Source organism: Cottoperca gobio, chromosome 13 (assembly GCF_900634415.1).
Source record: "Cottoperca gobio chromosome 13, fCotGob3.1, whole genome shotgun sequence".
NCBI classification, from domain to species: Eukaryota; Metazoa; Chordata; class Actinopteri; order Perciformes; family Bovichtidae; genus Cottoperca; species Cottoperca gobio.
Window position 1 is genome coordinate 20,550,521 of NC_041367.1, and position 22,138 is coordinate 20,572,658.

The 22,138-nt window shown below is 39.7% G+C and overlaps 1 protein-coding gene across 1 annotated transcript; it reads left to right on the forward strand.

Annotated features, from left to right (window-relative positions):
• The first annotated feature begins 6,631 nt into the window (after window positions 1-6,631).
• LOC115017842 (sushi domain-containing protein 6) lies at window positions 6,632-21,308 on the forward strand. Its single transcript, XM_029446548.1, has 5 exons — window positions 6,632-6,834; window positions 12,426-12,532; window positions 14,011-14,214; window positions 18,467-18,611; window positions 18,946-21,308. Exons 1-5 carry the CDS (start codon window positions 6,632-6,634, stop codon window positions 19,277-19,279), a joined length of 993 nt encoding a protein of 330 aa, XP_029302408.1. The 3' UTR covers window positions 19,280-21,308.
• Window positions 21,309-22,138: the final 830 nt, after the last annotated feature.

Genomic DNA, 22,138 nt, shown 5'->3' on the forward strand with positions numbered 1-22,138 from the left:
AACACTGGAGTTGTGGTTTTTTAAACGGATACATTCTTCTCTTCTTTTCCTGTGTAAGTACAATGAACATAGAGAGATATATCAGTTTTGATGTTTTGCTTTCTCTATTGATTGTTTTATTATTATTATGCTTTGTTTCATGGTTTATTTTAGAGAAAGATGTGATGATTTTTGAAGCACTGTCAACGAGAGATAGAAGCTGCACTCCCGGTTGATTCCAGCACGCAGAGACTAGACACTAGAGATGTTTTTATTATTTTTTAGACCAGACCAGATTGGATTTATTGACCATAAACCTCAGTGGTCAACATGCCACTCAACCCCTTAAAACCCTGACAACCAACACAACCCCTCCCCCTGGTTTAGCATTTGTTCTTTCTATTTTTCTTTTTATTAGTGTTTTTAGAAGAGTAGGCTTTTCCACACCCTATTTCTTCTTACGTTAACTATTTCACCTGATAGAGGGTTTCTTCTTCGCTAGAAAATGAACATGAGCTACTTTTTAGGCAATCAAGTGAGTTGTTTTTATTCTGTGGTGCACGTCCGCTTCCTCATGACGTCATTGCTCTCCTTCAACAAACAGAGCGGCTGCTGCTGATTAGTGCTGTCATCGTGTTCTACTATTCAATCGATTAATGTTTGATTTCCTACTTAATGCATCTGGCGGAGCGCTCCCGAATCCACCTCGTAGTGTGAGTGCTTTATAAACGATAAAAGAAAACTCTTACACTACTTTGCACGACACACAGAAAGGAGTGTTACAGATTGGTTTGTTTAGATTTACATCTCCCAGTAATAGAGCTACTCATGCTCCAAGTGTGCGTGTGCGTGCGTGCGTGTGTGCGTGCGTGTGCGTAAAGATATGCTTTTGTTTTAGTGTTTGTGTTTTAGTCAACTTGCATCATGTATATTCTGTGACTGTGGACCATTGGGTAGATGACAGAAAGATAACAGAAGTACTTAAGACATGAAACCCCGCTCTGAACACTAGTGAGTAACAGCTGCTGATAACTCGTGAGCTCAAGGAATAATCCTGGGTCATATTGTTCTAGGTAGCACTGAGAGGGAAGTATCCTTCATTAGTGCCGATCAGAAGTCATTACAGTTGAATTAATTTCCCTACAAACTTACTCGGAAGATTTGGCTTTAAGCTTCAGTTAATTTCATGGCACTATAGAGACTATATTCTGTTGATTGTCAGATGCATGTTTTTCCAAATGTGCTGAGAAAAGCTTTCATGTTGGAGTTAATAACTGTTCTCACATCAGGTGGAGATCAGTCACTGCAAATGAAATTCTTTCAAATAACCAATTCAGCAGGCTGAATGAAACCACGGAAGGGATTCCTGTTCAGGTCGGGTTATTATGCACTATTATGTCTGTATCAGCAGACCTGTAGTCTCACACTGTACCTTGTAGCAATGAGATAAGAGATAAGGCTCAGCTATAATTCATCCCTCTCACGGTGATGCGGCACAGACATGCACATAAACACGGCCTGCAGACTGCTTCCTCTCATCGTCTAGTAGCCTCAGTTTTCTCAACTCTGAACCCAGAATATTTCCCGCTGATCTGGTGACGCCAACTAAACAGGTGGTGGACGATTTTTGGATGGCGTGGCACAATCGCTGTTGTGATGTACTTTTCTACATACAGTATACATACACAGCTATACAGTATACTGCTATACATATACTGCTCTACATTTACAGTATACATATACAGCTCTACATACAGCTGTAGGTGCACTGTACACTGCCCAAAGTGAACATTTTGTGGGTTCTTCGTGTGCAGACGGAGAACCCAACAACTGAGGCCTTGTAAGAAGAGTAGGATGAAGTCTTTTCAAAGCAGGAAGTATTTCAAGCTAATAGTTTTCTAACAATGTTGATAACTCCAGCTGCGGCACAGCTATTATTTGAAGAGAATCAATGAGCAGGTTCGAGACACTGAAGGCAGAATGTTGGTTAATCAGAAACTTGCCACTTGTTTTCTTTTCCAAAACACGCCGAAGAAACTTCTGGTAGGCGTTTTTGTACTTAGTCTCCTCAGCTGCGTTGTGTGTGTGTGTGTGTGTGTGTGTGTGTGTGTGTGTGTGTGTGTGTGTGTGTGTGTGTGTGTGTGTGTGTGTGTGTGTGTGTGTGTGTGTGTGTGTGTGTGTGTGTGTGTGTGTGTGTGTGTGTGTGTGTGTGTGTGTGTGTGTGTGTGTGTGTTGGACAAGCCAGCAATGACTCACAGATTACGAAACGTGTTGTGATGCTTCATGTTTCTAAAGACGGACTCGATGGCTGAGCTGCAGGAAATGATTGACTGAATGACAATCAGGTGGAGACGATGTAATTCAGTTTGGCCTTTGATCATTTAAGATAAGACACTTTGAAATGTCTGTCAGAATCCCAAATTAGAGTATTAAATCTGCACATATGGATTCAGCACTTACTATGTTTTGAACAATAAGCAGTTGACAACAGATACCTGCTAAATGCTGGTAAATAAACCTGGAGAGCTTCCTGCTGTACTTTTTGAGAGGCCCCAAGGCAGCCGGTGAAATGGTAAAAATGAGAGTTAAACGTTTGGCAGACTATGAAAGCAACTGCTAAGGGAAAAAAAAAAATCTCAAACTTTGAGAATTAAGTCATAATATTAAGCTTGTAATCTTTGAGAAAAAGGTAATATTTGCATACTATGTCCTAAATGAATAAATCGGGTACCTTCAAGAGCAAAATGACGTTTTGCTTGGATTAGATTACTATCTTTACTTGTTTGGACCTGGCTAATTTTCATGTCAATATCCTAAGATCTATGATATGAAGGTACTTATTTGACAGAAAAGAGACATTTATATTCTCAAAATGTCTTTCTCTTAAAATGTTTACTTTATTCTCCAAAGATCGAATCTTTTATCTTGAAATATTTCGACTTTATTGTCAGACTATTTATTTTCCTTACCGTGGCCTTTATACTCGTTACATAAAAGTAATATTACTGTGTTGTCTCTTGTCCTACCGGCCCGTTAGTCGAGGCGTAAACAAACTGTTGTATTACAGACTTTATTGTTGTTCCTGCTTATTCCTCATCCCACATTAGATCCGTTTGCCTTTGACTGTCAATGTGAAAATCTCAAATGTGTTTACTGGTGGACTGATTGATTATTGGGTAGACTGTAAGTAGATTTTTTATGAACCAGATCCTACTGCTGTGTGTGTGTGTGTGTGTGTGTGTGCGGGAGTATGTTTGTGTGCATATTCATGAGTTCTTGCCTTAACATTTACAATCACTACTTGACGGACACGCTTCTGACTCGACACTACGACTGTTAGAGAAGGAGAAAGCAGACTTCCATGAGGCTTCTTCTCATCTCGCATATCTGAAAAAGTCTTAATTTGTAGCTCAAGTGGTGTTCCCATCTTTTCGGCTGATGCGTTAAAAGGTTGACGGCTCTCATTAACATTCCTGCTGACACCACTTCAGAGTCGGCGCTCTTCTCACTCCAGTTTCCAGAGCTTCCAAAAGTGTTCTGTTTCATTTCTTTCTGAGTAGCCAAGGAGCAGCTCCAGTGCTGCTGTTCAGGTTTAGTGCCTTGCTTTGCGGCATCGTGACTGACATTTTTGGGGATTGTGCAGCGAGGTGACTAGTCTTGCTTCTTGGGAAAGAAACCCTGCAGGACTTGCACCTGGTTTCCACAGTGATCATGTGGCTACTGAGGCTCATTGACCACTACTGACCAACCAGCCTGCGCTATAACGTGACAAACTAACACACTTGTGATTCTCATTGACTCTCCTCTTTTTGTTTAAAAGCTGATTTTGTTGCAGTATTGACATGTTTTGCCAAACGTCGGATTCCAACAGCCGCTCCTGCACCATCCTGTTTTTGTAAATTTCACTGGTATTGTAAAAAACATAGAATTCACTTTGCAAATGTTACTTTTTTTTTTTTTTTTTGCAAATACACATTTTGTAAGTCATCCATGGTGTCTGTTTTCTGTTCTACTTGTGTGTGTTTTTAAATGTTCTCAACAGAGGCCAACACACAGAAGAGGTGTGGGGAAGATTATTTTGTTCTTAAACCTGAAGAAGTAAAACATGGTCCCGTTCTTATCAGGCAAATGTAGACAAAGACTCAAAGCAGCAGCTCCATGCAGCTCTAATGCTCATCAACCAAGAAGAGAAGTTGGATGTAATGTTGCCAGAGGAAAGGTCATGTTGTAAATCAAACGGGTTTGTTCTCTGTATGGCCTGTTTGGGACACCTCGGCCTCCTTTCATCAGTCTGAGCTGTAATCCTGGACCAGGCTGTGCTCAAAATGTAATGCTGACGCTCATCTGCAGGCAGTTGGATGTTAATCTCCTGGTAGCAGCATGAAAACATTCACATTTAGTCTGTTTGTGATGCGTTTCATTACTGAAAGTTGTTCCAGAATGCAAAGCAGCTGTTGCTGTCAGGATTTATAATCACAATTTATAACCAAGTAGATGTTTAACAAAATAAATGTATGTGTTTAAAGTTAAAGATGTGATTAGTTTTGCATGCAATAATCCAAATCTGTGATGTGGATTATTGCATGATATTGAAATATTCAGATTAGTCGCCTGTAGTACCAACAAACACGGCAAGTAAACAACTGAGTATCTTCTGTTGAAGAGATTAAGGTGCGTTCTTTACGGTGGCCCTGAGGGATCATTCTCTAAATTAAGAAAACATCTTTACATGCTGCAAATAGAGAAAATAACTAAACTAAACACAGCACCAGGGGAAACTCAAAAGTGATGCACACGACTGAAATTATCACTTTGCTTAAAGGACAACGTAAAATAGCTTCTCCTCACATTTGTGCAGATAGACGCAACATGTCTCATGGGGTTTATTTTATATCTTTTTGTTACATTTATTTAGATGTGAATATTTTACTGTAATCAATTTTTGAAAGTGAGTGCACATATATTTATCAAAACCTCCAATACTATACACATGGTGAAGTAATTATACCAGGTACACAGGTACCAACATGGAAATATTCTCAGCATATTAAAGCATGTATTCAATAGCGCCACCATGTGGTCCGTTATTACATATTTTACGTTTTGGCTCATAACTCTCATGATAACATGAACATGAATCATCCCTTTGTGGCGATACAATTCTTCCACCATTTTGGATTTTGGCTTCTTTTGGCACATATTTCATCTATTCTTCACCAAACTTGGTACACCCCACATTTAGATGACTCCAAAACGTAAAGGTTGGTTGTTGGGTGTGACCTGCCATTTCTCTGTGATTGGTTACCAACATTTCTAAGCTATCGTGCACTTAATGGGCAACAACTCTTCAATGCTAAATTGGATTGCCATGTTAAGGTGCTTTTCCAACACCACTGATGGATAAACGACTTCAGAAAAAACCATGGCAACAACAATCGTGTCCCAGCCCTGTGCATCACTTGTTAGTGTCCCCTGGAAACAGTTTAGTTCTGTGGTGCTTCTCTCAGTGCGTTTCTGTCTTTACAGTGCGTTGAGCTCTCAGGACCACCGACGTCTTGTCTTTTTGGAGTTATTAAAATGATGCACCAATATTTTTGTTTTGATGAATTTGGCTCCTCTGTGTCGGATGTTGAGTCCTAAATTGAAAATCGTCCTTCAGTCACCTCACTGATTAATTACAGTTCTGAAAAAGTTCCAACATGCTGCCTTATGAGCTGGTGGTGCTGTAGATTAATCACCAGTGGAAACCCGGAAGAAACTCTTTTCTCTGTATGACAGCAGCAGCAACACGCTTGTATTTTTAGCATTTCCGTCAATTCAGTGGAAGTAACTGAGCTGCGGCTCTGCAGCGCTGTGGGCTGCGGCTCTGCTGTGTTTACTGTAAACAGTCAGCCTGAAGGGTGTGCCCATCCAAACAATGACGGCAAGTAAAGACCTGCAGGACAGCTGTGTGTGTGTGGTATATATGTAATATAGAAAACTACATAAACTATACAGAGAGGACTCACTACTGAGACTCACTTATTCAGAGAAAATATTACAACATCTACTCCATTACAAGTAAAAGTCTTGCATCCAAAATAGTATTAGCATCAAAATATACTTTAAAAATAAAATGATTCATTATGCAGAGTGTCCCATTTCTGTATACTGTATATTATATTACATTATTGGATTATAATTATTATTGACAGATTGGTGTGTTTACTTTATGCTTTACTGCTATTCTATAATAATACATCATCATTTATTAGTTGATTTATATTTCATAATAATAATATAAATCTGCTAAATAACTAAATTGTTGAAATAAATGTAGTGGAGTAAAAAGTACAAGATTTCCCTCTGAAGTGGCACACACTGGAAACCCATAGGTAAAGTACAAGTACCTCAAACTTGTACTTATAAGTACCTGCGTAAAAGTATGTGAGTACATGTTGGTATTTATCCATTTACAATGCTCTTATTAGTGTTTTTATTGCTGTTTTAAAATAACTGTTCGTGAGTGTGTGCGTGTGCGCGCGCGTTTCTGTGGCGTGAGATAAAAAGAGCGTTTCCAGAACATGACGGAGCCGCGCAGGTGGGCGGTGCTTGGCGGCTCGCAGCGGCCAATCAGAAGCCTGGGGTGCTCGGTGTCAAATACAGCTGATCGATGAGTCAGGGGCGAAAGCAGCCGAAAAGCTCCCACTTGTTGCTGAGGCAGGAGCGTCAGCTGACGGGCGGAGAGCTACAGTATTGTTCATCTTCACTTCACGTCCTCGCATCTGTCGGTAAACACAGCGAGGAGCTCCTCTGCAGGCTCTACAGACGCTTCCCGCTCCATCACACCGCTGCTGCCTCCGCCGCGGCTCTCAGGTGAGACATTTACACAGTTTGTCTGCTCAATGTTCGGTCCATTCAGAGAGGAGGCATCGGTGCTCTTACTTCACCTGCCGGCCGGTGATTACATTCAATTACATACCGATAATTCTGTCCGTCTGCAGTGCTTTTATGTTAATTAGATCAAATATATTACATTCTTGGTCTTGTACTGTAGCATTGAAATCATCGAGATATTATCTGTCCAGTGCCAATTCATTAATGATGTTACAGTGATGAGAAGAGCTTCAGAGCCAGCTTTATTGTCCATGTATGTGAACACAAGGCTTTCCATTACTTACACAGAAATATATATATTTATTAAATGTATATGTATATATGTATATGTATAAGTATATGTGTATATATATACATGTGTGTATATATATGTATATATGTGTATATATATAAAAACAACAAACGGTAAGAAAACAGTGGAATGGTGCAGAGTGCAAAGGTTGCTGGAATAAATATGAGATGATTCATGTAACAGGTAGCGTTATGTGGATATGACTTTATATCTGACAGTGATGCTGTGTACATGTTAAAAACAGTGTGTCTTTAAACTGTTATAGGGTTATTGTTACGGGGATTGTTCCTGATAGTTTATAGTCACAGGAAAATTATTGCAAACTCATGAAGCTTCCACTGAGGAACAAAAGAGCTTTTTACATAATAACCTGTGTAAGTATATGCAGTACAGACCACTGAGGGGTCCCACAGGTCTGCGACTGACTAAGCTTTTAAGCGGAGAAGATGTTTTGTTGGTCCCTGGAGTGTTTGAGTGTATTCTAGGAGTCCTCAGGGGAGTCTTCAGGACTGTGTGCAGGGGTTCATTTCAGGTGGTTTTCAGTCATAGACCAAGCAATTCAAAAATAATTGTCAGATTAATTGATAATTTCCTGGCTTTAGATGAATAAAAAAACAACCAATGTTTGTCCCTAGAGGAGCGTAACCTTGTGTGTGTGATCACCTGACCTGCTGTGACTCTCCCTTACCTCAAGTGGCCCGCTTGACCCACATGTATCACTGAAGGCTGGTTTGTTCTCCTGCTACACTCCGCTGCCTTTTCAGTGAAGTACAACAACTTTACAATTCAATACAACTTTATTTATCACTGTAAGGGGCAAATGTATGCAGCAGCTCAGCACCCAGATCAGAAAAACACAGTATGTAGAACTGGTAATAAATCCATTAATACATATCTACAAAAGATGCACAAGGTAATGGCAGCAAATGGGAGGTCATTTGAAATGTATCTGATTTACCTGCAGGATCATTTAATATGAGCTACATCTTTTACAGTTATAATATAAGCACATAGTTGACTTCCAGTTATTCATCCTCACAAGTTAAAGCACCAGTATGTGCTTCTTTCATTCATGTTTATTCTGCTTCATGATTGAATTAGCTTCTAGTTTCTCCAGCACTGACTTTGAACATGAAGTGTATCATGGATTTAAGTCATACAAGCAAATCTGTCACAGCAACAGGGACCTGTTCAGCAGCATCAGCACTGTTCACAGCCTTAACAAACCTCGACCATCCCATAAATCACACTGAGCAGGTGGAAGGAATATGCTGCCTCATGTTGAATATATACTGTATATATGTCATGTATAATTATACCAAATTAAATATAATCATGAAGTAGTTCTGAAGGCGTTGTCTGCGAGAAGCAGTTGGCTTACTTCCTCAATAATCTAAAAATAATAATGCTAATTATTTAACATTTGAATTAAGACCTTATTAAAAATATAATAATAATAATAATAATAATAATATTCAAAACAATGAAGAAAAGTGTTTATGTTGCTTATGTTTCAGGTCAATTAGACTCCAGAAAGGTCAAACTCAGACATCCAAATAGACGTTTTGGGGATTTGGGAGGAATGCCAATATCTGAAGTGAAAGTACATTTACTCAAGTACAGTACTTACATATCATTTTTGAGGTACTTGCACTTGAATATTTACATTTTTTGCTACTTTATACTTCTACTCCACTACAAGAGGCAAGTATTGAAATGTGTATTCCACTATATTTATTTGATACTAAAAGTATCTTCAGATTATTATTACATATAAATCCACTAAAATATGATGTATTTGTACTGGTTAAAGTACCCAGCAGTAGATAAGGTCATTACATTTACCAGCTACAATATTAAAGAGATGAACACATTAATGTATTAATAATTATAATCCAATCATTTAATATACATTATTCTGAAAAGGGCCATTCTGCAAAATAAGTACTTTTGGTAGTTTAAGTATATTTTGATGCCAATACTTTTGTGATTTTACTGAAGTAAGATTTAGAATGCGGGACTTTTACTTGTAACACAGTATTTGTACACTGTGGTATTACTACTTCTACTTTAGTAAGAAATCTAAACACTTGTTTCCCAGCTGGAGACTTCAGTTGTGGTTAAAAACAAGAGTCGGTTCCACATGAAAGAGAAAAATAAAAAGTCAGATGGTAAACTTTAAACTCTGCAGGGTTTGTACCTGTTGGTTTCAGAAACACTGTGAAGCAGCAGAGCAGAAAGAGCAAAGTTCAACATGGCAGAGTCACTAACACAGCTACTGATCAACTACACTGTCCGGGGTTCAGGGGGTGAACACACTCGTCATTTCTTACGATGTGCTTGAGTAAGAAAGTGTGAAGCAGCTCTTCGTTCTCACTGCTTCCTGCAGCACGTTTCTTCCCCGTGGAAGTTTCTACTATCGTCACTCCTGCTAACTGCCCAGCTCTTCCTCTGTCTTCACCAAACAATTTGTGTGTTTTGGCTGGAAACATAAAATACATCATACATAATGTTTACAGTCGCACGCTACTTTACGTCATTTAACCTGACACGTGTGGCAGCGTTTATCTGAAGTGTGTGTACACAGAACCACAGTGAACCATTAAATACCCTTCAAGTTCCTTATAGTCACGGGACGGGTTGAGTGTAACTCAGTACATTTACTCAAGTACTGTACTTAAGTACAACTTTGATGTACTTGTACTTTACAAGTATAACCATTTTGTGCTACTTTCTACTTCACTGCTCCACTACATCTCAAAGGTCAATATTGTACTTTTTACTCCACTACTTTTATCTGACAGTTTTAGTTACTTTTCAGATTACAATTAATCATCCCGTCCCGTCCAGTGAAAACCATGTCTCTCCAGATGTGTTGATGTTTGTCATAAACTGAAGGATGAAGTGTTGCTTTATGTGCTGAGATTATTCTCCTACTTCTTAATCTATATAAACTATTTAAAAGCCTCCTGGATCAGCTGTAAACTCATGAAGAGTTGACTTATTAGAGACGTTGTTCTCACAGGACAGAGACGCTACAACCATACACAGTAATGCAGCAGCAACATGCAACACACACATTAATGCAGCAGCAACATGCAACACACACATTAATGCAGCAGTAACATGCAACACACACAGTAATGCAGCAGCAACATGCAACACACACATTAATGCAGCAGTAACATGCAACACACACATTAATGCAGCAGCAACATGCAACACACACATTAATGCAGCAGCAACATGCAACACACACATTAATGCAGCAGCAACATGCAACACACACATTAATGCAGCAGCAACATGCAACACACACATTAATGCAGCAGCAACATGCAACACACACATTAATGCAGCAGCAACATGAATCAGAAACATCATATATAATAAACACTGACAGGAACATTTACTGCTCAATCAATACTTTTACTTTTCATACTTTAACTACATTTTGCTGATAATACTTTTAAGTAAGCTTTTGAATAAAATACTTATTTAGTACTTTTACTGATGTAAATGATCTGAATACTTTCACCACTGCATGTGCACAACTATTGTCTTGTTGTAACGTAATTCCACCTCAGTGATGAAGGACGGAGGAGTCAAGCAAACAAAAGCTCCGAGACACAGTCGATGTATTTTCTTAGTAAAGTCATCTGCAACAGAGAGGACCTCCAGTTCCCCGAGGTGAGAAGTCACCTGTCGTGAAACTCCAACATTCAGCCTTCACCACGCTGCCAGATTGTGACATTTAAAGGCTCTCCAGAGTGATGTTGGTCGCGACTCTGATCGTTTTGATGCGTCACATCGCTTAACTGTTATTCATAAGCTCGTGAAAATGTGTTCTGAGCTCTTTTCGTTACTATGTGATGTAAGCAGTGGTGGAATGTACCAAATACTTTCACTATTCGGTGAGTAAGTCCTGTACCGCAGTACAAACCTGAGGTCCTTGTACTTTACTATTTCCATTTTATGATACTTTATACTTCTGCTCATATACTACATCTCAGAGGCAAATATTGAACTTTTTAATCCTCTATATTTATTTACTTAGTTTATTTAGTTACTTTGCTGAGTCAGATTATTGATACAAAATATAAATCAACTAATAATTATGATGTATTGGTATAGATTAAACTACTCAGCAGTATGTAAAGCAACTAATTCTGTCTCCACCTTTACCAGCTGCAACATTAATGTGATGAACACATGAATGCATCACCAATAATATTATATATATATATATATATATATATATATATATATATATATATATATATATATATATATATTAGCTTTAAGTATATTTTGATGTTAATACGATTTTGAATGCAGGACTTTTACTTGTAACAGAGTATTTGTACATTGTAGTATTGCTACTACTATTAAAGTACATGACCCGAATGATTCATGTCAGTTAAAATGAATAGAAACGTCTTGATTTATCAGCATTAGAGCGTGCAGTGCAGTAATCTCATGAAACAGCTGAACTGATATATAAATATTTTATTATTAAAGAGCCATTTTATTTTCTGTGTAATAATTGTGTTGACAAACGTTACAGCAGAAGTTATAATATCACAGAGGGCCGGGATGACTAAGATGCAGACCTCCCACACAGACTGTGGTCACATAAGATGGACGGAGGTGTGTGTGTGTGTGTGTGTGTGTGTGTGTGTGTGTGTGCGCGTGCTGAGGCAGGGAGGGGGGGGACTACCCCTCACTGCTCCAGAGATGACTGGATTCTCTTGACAGATAAGCATAAAAAACCCACAAAAGACAGCAGACACCTACACACACATTTCGAAACACACGGTGGCATTTAGGCTGAGGTCTGGCTCTGTTGGCACTAGTTCTTCACAGGTCGATGAAGGTCTGGGACGGTGCAAGTCATCTGGAGAAGGAGTGTGTCATGTTGTTGTGGTGATGGGTTTCTGTTTCGTTTATCGTGTGTGTATCGGTCCGTATGGTCAGTGTTGAAACAGTGAACAGTGTGAGGTAATGGTTTCGCTATCGCAGCTTTACAGTGGTGTTTTTTATCTGAAGATAAGAGGACGAAGCAGAGGAGCAACGTTCAAGGTCAATGTTAGGCATTACGTTATAAGTCACACTGATGAGGAACAGAACAATGGGACTCAAACACACACTAATGCATTTCTGTTATTACATCAAGGCACTTTTTAGTAGTGATGTTTTATAAACCGCTTTTTAGATGAAATGTTTGCATGTTTGTGTGTTTTCTGCTTCTGACTCTTCATCTCTGTTCTGTTATAAGGAAGTCTGCTTTGATGTCTGCGTCGGTCCTGTATCCATCGTCGTGTGGACGTGTCAGTCTGGTGTGTGGACTCCTCCTCCTGGCCTCCTCACCGCTCCTCACGGCAGGTACGACCTCTGACCCCTCCAGTACACCAACCCCTCCGGACCCCTACATGCATTCATTCATTAAGTCTGTACTTGGGTTTCTCCTTCATTCATGGTAGCAGGCAGGAGAATTTCATACACAGAACTCAAGTGAAAACTGCAGTGTCCCTGGAAACGGTTGCCGTTGTCGTTTGACCTTCTTGGAGCAAGTTTTTGTATCTGTTGTGTTTTCTCTGTTTGCAGCACGTTGAGTTCTCAGGGCCACCGGAGAAACTCCAAATGACCAAAATAACAAAAACAGATGCTTACTGACATTTAAAATGGAGACTCGTCACAAAACATGGTCTGTTAAACATCTGAGTTACCTGAGAACCAACATGTTTTTATATTTTATATAACCTCTTGGATTTAATATAAGCTGACTGCTGGATATTAGTAATAAACAACCTTTAATTATTAACACGACCCAGATAAATGTTCATTAGTGGCACACGGTGTTTTGCAGCTTTGCAGCTTGTTGCAGGATGTAGACACTTTCTGTTTCAGAGGTTTGAAACTTAACTCTCTGGTTCTTCCTCTTGTTATGGGAACATATTATGATCAACGTTCTGGAGCTACAGTCACTTTACATTTGAACTTATAATTGCTTTTACTCTCATGTCTCATGAAACCATTTAGACTTTTCTCGTCGTAGCTTCACTTCTAGTGATTTTCCAGTCTTAGCCTCTGACTTGTCCTACTCTTCACGTGTTCATGTTTGGGGTGAAGGAGCGTACGGGGGCAGTGGAAACCATAATTCCGCAGACGCAGACTTTTAAGATGGAAGATGAAGCAATAGAGGAAGTGGGTAAAAGTGTTTGCTGCTCTGCCAACTGGGTAAGGCAGAAGTGGTTGTGGGCAACGTTTTGATGCTGCAATAAAACTCCCAGTATGCAGAAAGCATTCCTGTGTAAAGATAAATATCTAAACCAATACCTGACTCTCTATAGAGCCTTTTACTCACTTTGTTCACAGTAACAATATCACCTTAATGTATATGTGTTCTTCCCAGCTGGTGTACTCATTTACTTCAGTTCATATGAGGTACTTTACTTGAGTATTTTATACAACTTTATACTTCTACTCCACTACATCTCATTCCCATATTACTGCCAACTATCGATTAATTGTTTGTCATTGTTTAAGGAAAAGAAAGTCAACATTCTGTGGCTCCAGCTTCTTACATGTGAATATTTTCTGCTTTCTTGATTCCTCTATGACAGTGAGTTTTGGCGAAACACTGATAGATATGTTTCACCATTTTCAGATTTGTTTTTTAGCTCAGACAACTAATTTATTAATCAAGAAAATAATAGAAGGATTACTGGACAATGAAAATAATGATTAGTGGACAGTAGCTGAAATCTAAACGTTAACTAATAGCAATCGTGTGAGGAAGAGGCTATACTAATTTCCAGAGCACAACGGCGACACAATCACTGTGTTTTGTGTCTGTGCAGGCCGACTGAGTAACTGCACTCACCCACTGGTGCCAGAACATGGAGGTTTCCGGTGTGATCCGTCACCGTGCCGAGGTTTCCCCCACAAGAGCTCCATCCACTTCTTCTGTGAGCCCGGATACCACGTCAACAACAAGGTCCGTGTGTCCAGGTGCCGCCACGGGAGGTGGCAGCCTCCGATACCTGCCTGCATCCCCATCAGAGGTAAGAGACACTGAATACACGAGTCCTGTACTTAAGTACACATCTGAGGTACTTTACTTTTAATTTTATGCTACTTTCTATTTCTACTCCAGAGAGAAATGTTGTACTTTCTGCTACATTTATTAGACACAGTGACTTAACATATACAAACAGACGATATGATGCAGCACTATATTACTAATATAGTCAGTAGTATACATTGACAAACTACAACATTAAAATGCTTAAGTGATAAAAACACAATGACATAATATTCTATAATAACATAAGAATTAGCACTTTTACTTTTGATACTTTAAGTACTTTTGAATTAACTCGTTCTTGCAATGGAGTACTTTTAGACAATGGTGTTTATACTTTTACTTCAGTAAAGGATCTCAGTACTTCTTCCACCACTGGTTGACAGAATGAAAACCTAGTTTTGGGCGTTTTAGTGTTTCAATGACTCGTCTCTTCCTACAAACCTTTGATTGATCAGATTGAACAAGAGTTTTACATGAACTGCTTTGGGGACGTAGCAGGGAGAATATTTAATTCCCTCTGTGGCCTCGAAGGTTTCCTCTGTCTGCTCTCTGGGTTTATAATCATGGGGCTTTGAAATTCTTTATTCGTGAGCAGATGTTCTCGGAATGACTCGGAACATCTCTTGACATTTCCCAGCAGCCCCAGCATCACAGCGTTCCTCAGTGATTAGCTCAGTTTATAATCCACTCGTGACTCAGCGCAGCAATGACCCTGATGCTTTGACGGCTGATTACTCATTTTATGAAGGTTACTTCTTGTTTTGAGTGTTCAGACGGCGTGTCATTGTTGTCGTAGCGTTACAGGGTTTGACTCCCAGGGAGGTTACCTACCGTATACTTAAAATATGTGTTATGGTGGATTTCACGCATGAGACGTAGTCTGGCTGTGTGAGCGTCAACACTTCTAAGAGGCCACTAGGAGTTTTATAGTGCAGCCAGTGGTGGAAGTGCATTTACTCAAGTACTGTTAGACTAGATACTTGTACTTTACTTGAGTCTTTTCTTTTCATGCTACTTTTTACTTCTACTCCGCTACATCTTAGAAGGAAATATTGTACTTTTTATTACTCCACTACATTTTTTGACAGTTACTATTCAAATTTCCCAACAGTTTATACAAGAACAGCTGAAACGATGAGTCGACAGAAAAGTTATTGGCAACTGTTTCAATAGTTTAAGTAATCTTTAATGTAAAACATTTCATGGGTTCCAACTTCTCAGACGTGAAGATTTAAAAATAAATAAAAAATAATTAATTAGTCGATTAATGGAGAAAATATTTAGCAGATTAATCCAGAATATAAATAATCATCAGTTAATAGTTGAAAACTACAAGAGTAAAATGTTACATTTATACACTTTTAATACTTTAAGTGAGTTTCTGATTGTACTTGTATATATTTACTGAAGTAACACTTTCAGTGCAGGACTTTTATTTGCAGTATTTTACTGTGTGGTGTTACTACTTTTAACTGAGTGCACCACTGTATAAACAGTGTCAATCTAAAAATAAACTATTTATTGTTAATCTTATATCTGAATTGTATTTTGTAGTTGCTCAACTCAACTTCTCCTCTGCAATCGATTGAGATGGAGTTTTGTCCTAAATGTTAATCTGTAAGATCAGAAGGAATTATCTTCATCTCAGCATCACATCACTAAAACATTAAACCTCAGCATGTTGGGGCTGATGCCTCTAATGTAAACTTCATCCTTTAACCTACTTAACAGACTCTCTGCATTGCTCAGACCAGTTTCGACTTCCTCTGTCACCATTCACTCAAATGCAATGCGACAGGAAGTCAGAACACAGAAAGAGGAAGTGGGCGACACCACCATAATATGCATTAAACATTTCCTCTGTGTTGACGCTGTCAGAGCCTCATGGAAAGCCAATGTCGTCTTATTACGGCTCAGAGAAACCACATATCTAGATAAAAAGCTTCCTCTCATAGATTATGTATTTGATAATCTATTTCTGTAAAGGGACTTCCTCGGTTTTTCCCACCAGAGATGATGGCTTTCTGTCACAGCTTCTGCTCATTGTCGTAAATCTACCTTTTGCATTTTTTATACAACCACCAAATCAACATTGTAACTCGAGCTTTATGCAAACACTTTGCAATTTCACGTCTTCTTTTTTCTGTAGGATTATTGGCCAGAGAAATCTTTTTGTACCTGCGGCTGCAATCATTGATTATTAATGCAGATAATGTTTATTTATCAATTCAAGGATTCAAGGTTTTATTATTGTAATTATACAATACAGGATTGCACAATGTCATGCAGCTGTAGCCCCCTCCAGCTTACACACACACATGTATAAATATTAAAATATTTATATATGTTCATATATTTATATAAAAGTGGTACTAAATAAGGGAATATATATATTTACATATAAAATAAAATATAAACAATTTGACGGGCCATCCAAAAAAACCCTAACATTTTAATATACACTTACATAAAAAGAAAAAAAAAGCAGCACATTTTCACATTTGTGAAGCTGAAACCAGCCAATGTTTGCTCGACGATAGATGCAGCAGATGGGTTGTACAGTTCGTGGTGTGTGACTGTGGTGTGTGGTGTGTTTCTGTAGTTTGTGTTGTGTGTCAGTGACTGTGGTGTGTGGTGTGTTTCTGTAGTTTGTGTTGTGTGTCAGTGTCTGTAGTTTGTGGTGTGTGTCAGTGACTGTAGTTTGTGGTGTGTGTCAGTGTCTGTAGTTTGTGGTCAGTGTCTGTAGTTTATGGTGTGTGTCAGTGTCTGTAGTTTGTGGTGTGTTTCTGTAGTTTGTGTTGTGTGTCAGTGTCTGTAGTTTGTGGTGTGTGTCAGTGACTGTAGTTTGTGGTGTGTGTCAGTGTCTGTAGTTTGTGGTGTGTGTCTGTAGTTTGTGGTGTGTGTCAGTGTCTGTAGTTTGTGGTGTGTGTCAGTGTCTGTAGTTTGTGGTGTGTTTCTGTAGTTTGTGTTGTGTGTCAGTGTCTGTAGTTTGTGGTCAGTGTCTGTAGTTTATGGTGTGTGTCAGTGTCTGTAGTTTGTGGTGTGTTTCTGTAGTTTGTGTTGTGTGTCAGTGTCTGTAGTTTGTGGTGTGTGTCAGTGACTGTAGTTTGTGGTGTGTGTCAGTGTCTGTAGTTTGTGGTCAGTGTCTGTAGTTTATGGTGTGTGTCAGTGTCTGTAGTTTGTGGTGTGTTTCTGTAGTTTGTGTTGTGTGTCAGTGTCTGTAGTTTGTGGTGTGTGTCAGTGACTGTAGTTTGTGGTGTGTGTCAGTGTCTGTAGTTTGTGGTGTGTGTCTGTAGTTTGTGGTGTGTGTCAGTGTCTGTAGTTTGTGGTGTGTGTCAGTGTCTGTAGTTTGTGGTGTGTGTCAGTGTCTGTAGTTTGTGGTGTGTTTCTGTAGTTTGTGTTGTGTGTCAGTGTCTGTAGTTTGTGGTCAGTGTCTGTAGTTTATGGTGTGTGTCAGTGTCTGTAGTTTGTGGTGTGTTTCTGTAGTTTGTGTTGTGTGTCAGTGTCTGTAGTTTGTGGTGTGTGTCAGTGACTGTAGTTTGTGGTGTGTGTCAGTGTCTGTAGTTTGTGGTGTGTTTCTGTAGTTTGTGTTGTGTGTCAGTGTCTGTAGTTTGTGGTGTGTGTCAGTGTCTGTAGTTTGTGGTGTGTGTCAGTGACTGTAGTTTGTGGTGTGTGTGTCAGTGACTGTAGTTTGTGGTGTGTGACTGTAGTTTGTGGTGTGTGTCAGTGACTGTAGTTTGTGGTGTGTGTAAGTGTCTGTAGTCTGTGGTGTGTTTCTGTGGTTTGTGGTGTGTCTGTGGTTTGTGGTGTGTGTCAGTGACTGTAGTTTGTGGTGTGTGTCAGTAACTGTAGTTTGTGGTGTATGTCTGTAGTTTGTGGTGTGTGTCAGTGACTGTAGTTTGTGGTGTGTGTCTGTAGTTTGTGGTGTATGTCAGTGACTGTAGTTTTTGGTGTGTGTCAGTGACTGTAGTTTGTGGTGTGTGTCAGTGACTGTAGTTTGTGGTGAATGTCTGTAGTTTGTGGTGTGTGTCAGTGACTGTAGTGTGTGGTGTGTGTCAGTGACTGTAGTTTGTGGTGTGTGTCTGTAGTTTGTGGTCTGTGTCTGTCTGTAGTTTGTGGTCTGTGTCTGTAGTTTGTGGTCTGTGTCTGTAGTTTGTGGTCTGTGTCTGTCGTTTGTGGTCTGTGTCTGTATTCATTGCTCCTACTTTAAACATGTGTCTCCTCCTCAGAGGGTCCAAAGATGAACTCTGATGACGGAGTGAACGACTCGATGCCCAGCATGGCCACAACGGCGGTGGGCGTGTCCATCTTCCTGCTCACCACTACTGCCTGCCTGGTCGTCAAGTCCCGCCTCTTCCCCTGTCAATCACACAGGTGAGCAGAAGCAGAGGTCCTTGTTCCCTGAGAGAATGTCTGTGGTCGCAGCTCAGCTCGTTTGAAAAACAGAAAGGATGTTTTTGCATACAAACTAACATTGAGAGGACTTTCTACAACCTAAAAGCATCAAAGACCGTTCAGAAGTATCGAGCAGTCCTCTCAGACATCTGACATATTTCAGATGTGACAGGTGTCGAGGAAGGAGCTCATGGGATTGGGCGGTGGGGTCTACTGGATACTCTGAGGAACAAGCTGAACTACATTTTATAATAAATGTTTGAGCTCACAGGTCAAAATATTCAGTGTCTTTAATTGTGTCTGTGTGTCCCAGCAGCCGTCGCTCTTCAGACCAGCTGGACCTGATGGATGGACTTCCTGTCTCCCTCCCCTCCTATGAGGAGGCGGTTTACGGCAGCTGGGGGCAGCGCCTCCCCGCCTGCTCAGCGCCGGGACCCACCCAGCTCCTATTGGCTCAGGAGGCTCCCAGCTGTCACCCGTCGTCTCTTATCAACCAATCGGACGGCAGTCACCGCCCGCTCCTGTCCAGCCCCGGCAACCCCCCGCCCCCTTACGAGGAGGTCCAGTCATCGCTGCACAGAGACAGGATGAGTGACGGGGACGTCCGGCAGCTACATGTTGCATTTTCAGATGACAAGGACACTTGACTGACAGACTGTGGGGTTCATATGTGACTACATGTTGTTTAGCAATGAAGCATTTTGATTGACAGCTGCAGTGGTTACTCTGCAGATGGAAAATAAAGAAAAAAAAACACAGACTGACCGCAGATTCCTGCACCTTTCCTGGTTGGTTGCAGCTCACCAGCATCAGGACACTCTGTCCAATCACACGCTAGTTTAGATGAAGCTGATAAGCCCTGGTCGGCCTCTTGTGAGGTCACAAAGATCTGACAGAAGAGGACTTAAGTTCCTTTATACGTGAAATGTTGATTGAATAATGTGTTGTGTGAATTTAAGTGACAGAGGAGCAGGTTAACCTTCATATCCTGAATGCCTTGTTTTTAGTGTGATGAGAATGTATTTCATTGTTTATAATAGGTGTGTGTGTGTGTGTGTGTGTGTGTGTGTGTGTGTGTGTGTGTGTGTGTGTGTGTGTGTGTGTGTGTGTGTGTGTGTGTGTGTGTGTGTGTGTGTGTGTGTGTGTGCGTGTGCGCGCGCTCAGTGTTGCTCTGGAGACGTCGTCCATCCTTCCCGTCAGTACGGACCGATTGTGCCGTTTCAAAAACCCTGTGTGTTTCCACGGCAACAGACTCTATTCCACTTCTGTCTGATTCTATCTCTTGTAGAAACGTTTCTCTCGTGTTGTTGTTGAAGCCAGCGTGGTGGAAGAAGTACTCTGATCTGTTACTTAAGTAAAAGTACTCATACCACACAAGTCCTGCACTCAGAAGCTTAGTGAAGTAAAAGTATGCATCAGCAGAGTGTAGGCTACAAGTGAAAGTGTGCAGTAAAAATGTTCCTGTCAGTGATTTTCTATTATATATGATGTTTTTGGATTAATATTACTGCTGCATTAATGTGTATGTTGCTTTTTCAAAAGTTTATTTAGATTAAGAAGTCTTCTCAACACGTAAAGCAACACTTCATCCTTCAGTCTATCACAAACATCAACACATCTGGAGGTACATGGTTTTCACTGGACAGAGAGGAGATGAGAAACTGGAATCTGAAAAGTAGCTAAAGCTGTCAGAAAAAAGTAGTGGAGTAAAAAGTAGAATCTTGACTTCTGAGGTGAAGTGGAGTAGTGAAGTAGAAATCTGCATACAATGGAAACATTTATGTAAAGATCCTCAGATGTGTACTTAAGTACAGTACTTCATTAAGTGTACTTAAGTACAGTACTTCATTAAGTGTACTTAAGCACAGTACTTCATTAAGTGTACTTAAGCACAGTACTTCATTAAGTGTACTTAAGCACAGTACTTCATTAAGTGTACTTAAGTACAGTACTCCATTAAGTGTACTTAAGCACAGTACTTCATTAAGTGTACTTAAGTACAGTACTTCATTAAGTGTACTTAAGTACAGTACTCCATTAAGTGTACTTAAGTACAGTACATCATTAAGTGTACTTAAGTACAGTATATCATTAAGTGTACTTAAGTAAAGTACTTCAGTAAGTGTACTTAATTACTTTCCACCACTGCTGTGCAGACACTCAGGTAACAGATGGTGACACAAACAGCCTGACGTGAGACTTATTTTCAGCAGATATTTGGAGACCTGCTCAGAAATCCTTGGTCTTAGTCTTTGAGTGTGTCTCCAGTGTTCATTCAGTGGTGTTATAGTATTAAAGTATTCCGATTCATTTAAATGTACAGTGAAAAATCATATTGAAACAAGTGTACATTTATTTGCCCTGGTGGCATCGGTGCAGACACATTGGTGCTTTTAATAGCGTTCATTCCACAATCTGCAGAAACCCCCCCAGGACCAGAAAAGCTGAACGTGATCAAACATTGACTCGTGTGTCCTCGGCTCCTCTGGCTGCTCTCTCACACTCTTTAACCTCTGCAGAGCCACTGACGCCTTCACAGACCTTGAATGTATTTTATGTTTCATTTTGTGGCAACACATCTTAACTATTATATGGATTGTAATATTTACAGAGATTATTTGTACATTGAATTATTGCACAGAATGATATGATTAATAAATGTGGAGATGTTTGACATCTTGGTCTTGTTTGTGACTTGATTAAAGTTCATCATGATGCAGGACACGCTGATGTGTTTTGCACAGCAGATGGACAGAAACATTCTCCAAAGGTAAAGGAATCATTTTCATTCCCCACACTGCTGGTATTTTAAAGTTTGTTTTTAATTTCGGAGATCTAGCAGCATTTGCAGAGCAGCTGCTCAAGTTTTTGGTTTGAGATTTTAATCCAATCCTCAAACAATTCATCAAATTCCAAAAATCCACATAAAACTCTGGTTTTAAATGTTTTCTACAAGTCTGTATGTCTGTGTATGTTGCGATGTTTTAAGGGAGACACTAATGGTGAACTAATAGATATCACCATGAAACGTCCCCAGTTGATTAATAACATTAAGACACATATCTTCTGTATTACAAGTTTTCCAAAATGTTATGTTTAAATATGTAAATTAAACATTATTTAATGCTAACTTTTGGTGAATTCAGGAGAAATCTACAGATACAAATAGACAAAGTGTTGTATAATACAGGGGTTCCCAAACTTTTTGTGGCCAAGGCACACCAAAGACCAAGCCAAAATCTCAAGGCACACCTGTGTTCATATCCGGGCAAAATCCCGTCTCTGACAAGTATCACTATCATCACTCTGCGAACATTTATTTATTTAGTCCTTGTAAGAAGCTATTCTCCTTCACACCAGCAGAGAGCCTTTGATGTGTCACACTCTAATATTTCTCACCATGCGCAAATGCCTAAAACGGGTTAGCTTTGACAGATTTCTTATTTTTTTTTAACGATTGTTTTATTTATGTTTAGGCCAAAGCATATAAGACCTATTGTTTCTAT